Source organism: Penicillium canescens, assembly GCF_028828765.1.
Source record: "Penicillium canescens strain IBT 15451 chromosome Unknown utg000007l_segment0_segment0, whole genome shotgun sequence".
In the NCBI taxonomy this organism is placed as follows: Eukaryota; Fungi; Ascomycota; class Eurotiomycetes; order Eurotiales; family Aspergillaceae; genus Penicillium; species Penicillium canescens.
Window position 1 is genome coordinate 832436 of NW_026703969.1, and position 3057 is coordinate 835492.

The 3057-nt window shown below is 47.5% G+C and overlaps 1 protein-coding gene across 1 annotated transcript; it reads right to left on the reverse strand.

Annotated features, from left to right (window-relative positions):
- Positions 1-1738: 1738 nt before the first annotated feature.
- Positions 1739-3057, reverse strand: N7446_010635 (cytochrome P450; the record flags this gene model as incomplete). Its single annotated transcript, XM_058519378.1, has 3 exons — positions 1739-2554; positions 2617-2916; positions 2977-3057. The coding sequence occupies 3 exons, from the start codon at positions 3055-3057 to the stop codon at positions 1739-1741; spliced, it is 1197 nt and encodes a 398-aa protein (XP_058368216.1).

Below are 3057 nucleotides of genomic sequence, written 5' to 3' on the forward strand. Positions count from 1 at the left end.
ATATGAGTTCGCCCCGCTATCCCGTCTAAGCCCAAAGCGGCCTTTCAACGTTCTATACTCGGCTCAGATACCTTCTTTGTTCTTGTTTCCTTTTCCTTTCTTTTCCCCTCGTTGAAGTTTTCTAGAAAGGCGGCAGGGATGTTGAAAAGACGCAAAAAATTAAGAGAATTCAATTTCCTTGCCCTAATATGAAGGCGGACGTAGGTGGTCCCCGCTATCTCCTCTAACTGTAAAGTAGGCTGTGCCTATAAGCTCTTCTGCTACGAAGCGAATGTGTACCCCCCACTTACCAACCCACCCCAGCCAGTTTGAAAACCTTCTACTATATACATGTTATGTCCAAGGGCCGTCATCTGCCGGTCCAAATTTACCCCTATAATACATCGGTGATGTCAAAGGCATTGGCACGCATCAGGTATATTTCCCAGCAATAGAGTCGGAAAAGGGCAGAGGTATGGCTGATTTTAAAACCACCACAACAGAGAAACATAAAACGATCTCATATCATGAAAAAGAAAGTGTTGCTATCCTAAAGGCTATCCACAATTATAAAATGATTCACTACATCCATGTGTATGGCAGGCAGTATAACACTTCCTTGGATACTGCATATCACCAAATTCACCTTTTATTGGAGGCGGCCAAGCGCAGGACGCCAGAAAAAGCTCAGTGCCACGGCATATGCTGGTATCAAACCCGTATTAGATATCATCCGTCCTGGCTCCGAAGGGAACTCGTGCGTGTGTGGAGGGGATAAGGGAGTAAAACGTTTGAATGAGGTATGGTACGACATATGTGTTTTTCGTATGAATCTGAAGATTGAAGCAAGACTCGATGAACGCCTTGTGCGAGACTTGCGTGGCCTTCTCGGACAATACATGATGGTAAAGAAGTTTGAAATCACAGGAGGGGGTCCCAATGATACCACAAAACGCATGCGCTCTCTGAGAGACGAGATCCAATGGCTAGATGATCGGCCAGTGGTAAAGAGAGGTACAGGGGACCGCCAATATTTTGGCGAACGATTCGGCATTGGAAGGGATATCTAATGGGAAGACTCATAAAAGGCGAAAAAAGAGACTTATAAAAAAAACATATAGGATGCGTGCGCAGATTTCATTCTAAATTGAACCCATTTCCGTGAGCCGAACCAATAAAAGGCCGTTCCGAACTAAATGCTTTCAACAGCATCTGGTAGAAGTATCCAATGAAAGTCTTAAGTACATGCCTATGTTGCCAAGATATTTAAAGCAAAGAAGGCGACCGAGGGTAATTTGAGAAGCTGCGAGAGTGTGCTAGGAGAGTATTCTTTCCACGAGGATAGTTGCAGAGCCCTCTTCCAAATCTTTGAATTGATGGCGGTCGTAGACTGTCGTACGGGAACATGGGGGCCGTGGGCAAGGACAGGGCCGCTCAAGGAGCAAGTAATACATTCCTATATGAAGATCACTCTTCTAGACTAGGCTTGTAAAGCAAGGGGTACAATTTTGAACACATTTTTATGCGCGAACATCAGCTGCTCTTTCGCCCCTCATCGCGTTCCTTTGACGGAATTAATGAGATACATACAGACTGTAACGTGCGAGGTGGGGGTGTTCCAAGCCTGACTAGGCTCTCAGATTTGACGTACTAGAAAACACCGTATCATGTGCCGATATTTGGCAAAATCTCCCAAACAAAAACATTTTCATAACCAAACGACATCTCATCCTGTCACTCCAACTTATCCCTAAGCCATTCAAACCTTTACCTCCGCCGGATGTAAGCTCACAGTCACCGGATCAGCCGGACAAGAAGTCAGTGAAACACCAAAACGAATCTCCCTCTCCGGGTGCACATCCTCAATCTGATCAAACCTCTGTAACAATCTCACCAGCACATAACTAGACCTCATCAAAGCAAACTTCTGACCAATGCATCTTCTTCGCCCCGCATTGAACGGAATATACCCCAAAGAGGCATTCCCGCCGTCCCACCGGTCCGGATCGAATATTTCAGCATCGTCGCCCCAGATATCCTTTCGACGGTGCAGGACATAGGTGCTGTACATGACTGTATGACCCTTGCGGATGTAGATCGGTGAAGTACCGTCTACGCCGCCGCCACGAGGGAGCGTAGTATCCTTTGTCGCGCAACGGCGGTTGAAGGGTACGATAGGGTACAGACGAAGAGTCTCCTTAAGAAAATGCTGGAGGTACTGGCATGATTTTAATGACTCAAAGTCCAAGTTGCATGGCTGATCATAAGTACCGAATTGTTTGAGGATATCGCTTCGAAGTTTTTCGAAGACGTTCTGGTGACGTGCGAGAAGGAGGATCGTCCAGCTCAATAGAGAAGCCGTTGTGTCACGGCCTGCTAGGAGGACGTTCAGGGATTCATCGCGCAGCCTGACGGGGTCTTTCGTAGTCCGAGCCAGGGCTTTCAAGAAGAAATACTGCGACGGAACCTTTTCGGCGCCCTGGGCTTTCTCCTCCTCCTGCTGTACCTGCCTCAGAGCAGAGAGAGCATACTTGTCGACGAAGGCGTGCAAAATATCAATGCACTTCTTAAACTCCTGATTGTAAATGACCCAGTAGAGCCGGTCAAACCGGAGTCGCTCCGCGAGATACCACATACACCGGTCAAACGCGTAGAGAAAAGTATCATCACAGGCCTGTCCTGCTTCCCTTGCGTAGCAGCAATCTGGCTATCACAGCTTTTGCCGAAGAGGAACTCTGTGGCCGAGTCAAGGGTAAGACGAAAGAAAATGGCTTGAATATCCACTGCGGATGACCCGCCGTCAGAAAGAATCGAAATGGCGTGCAATGCATTTTGAACATGACGTTCTTCCCTATCAAGATTGCTTATCTGATCTCGTTTAAACTGAGGCCGTAGCAGCGATCTGGAATGCTTCCAATCCTCGCCATCAGTAGTAAACTAGGCCGAGTCAGCCAAGCCTCCAGAAAATGTAACTTCCGCTGCGGGAATAAGACTCACGATTCCATGACCGACAACGGGGTCAGCTACATTACGGCGCATATCACCTAAGCCGAAGTCCTTGAACTGAGCCACCAGCAT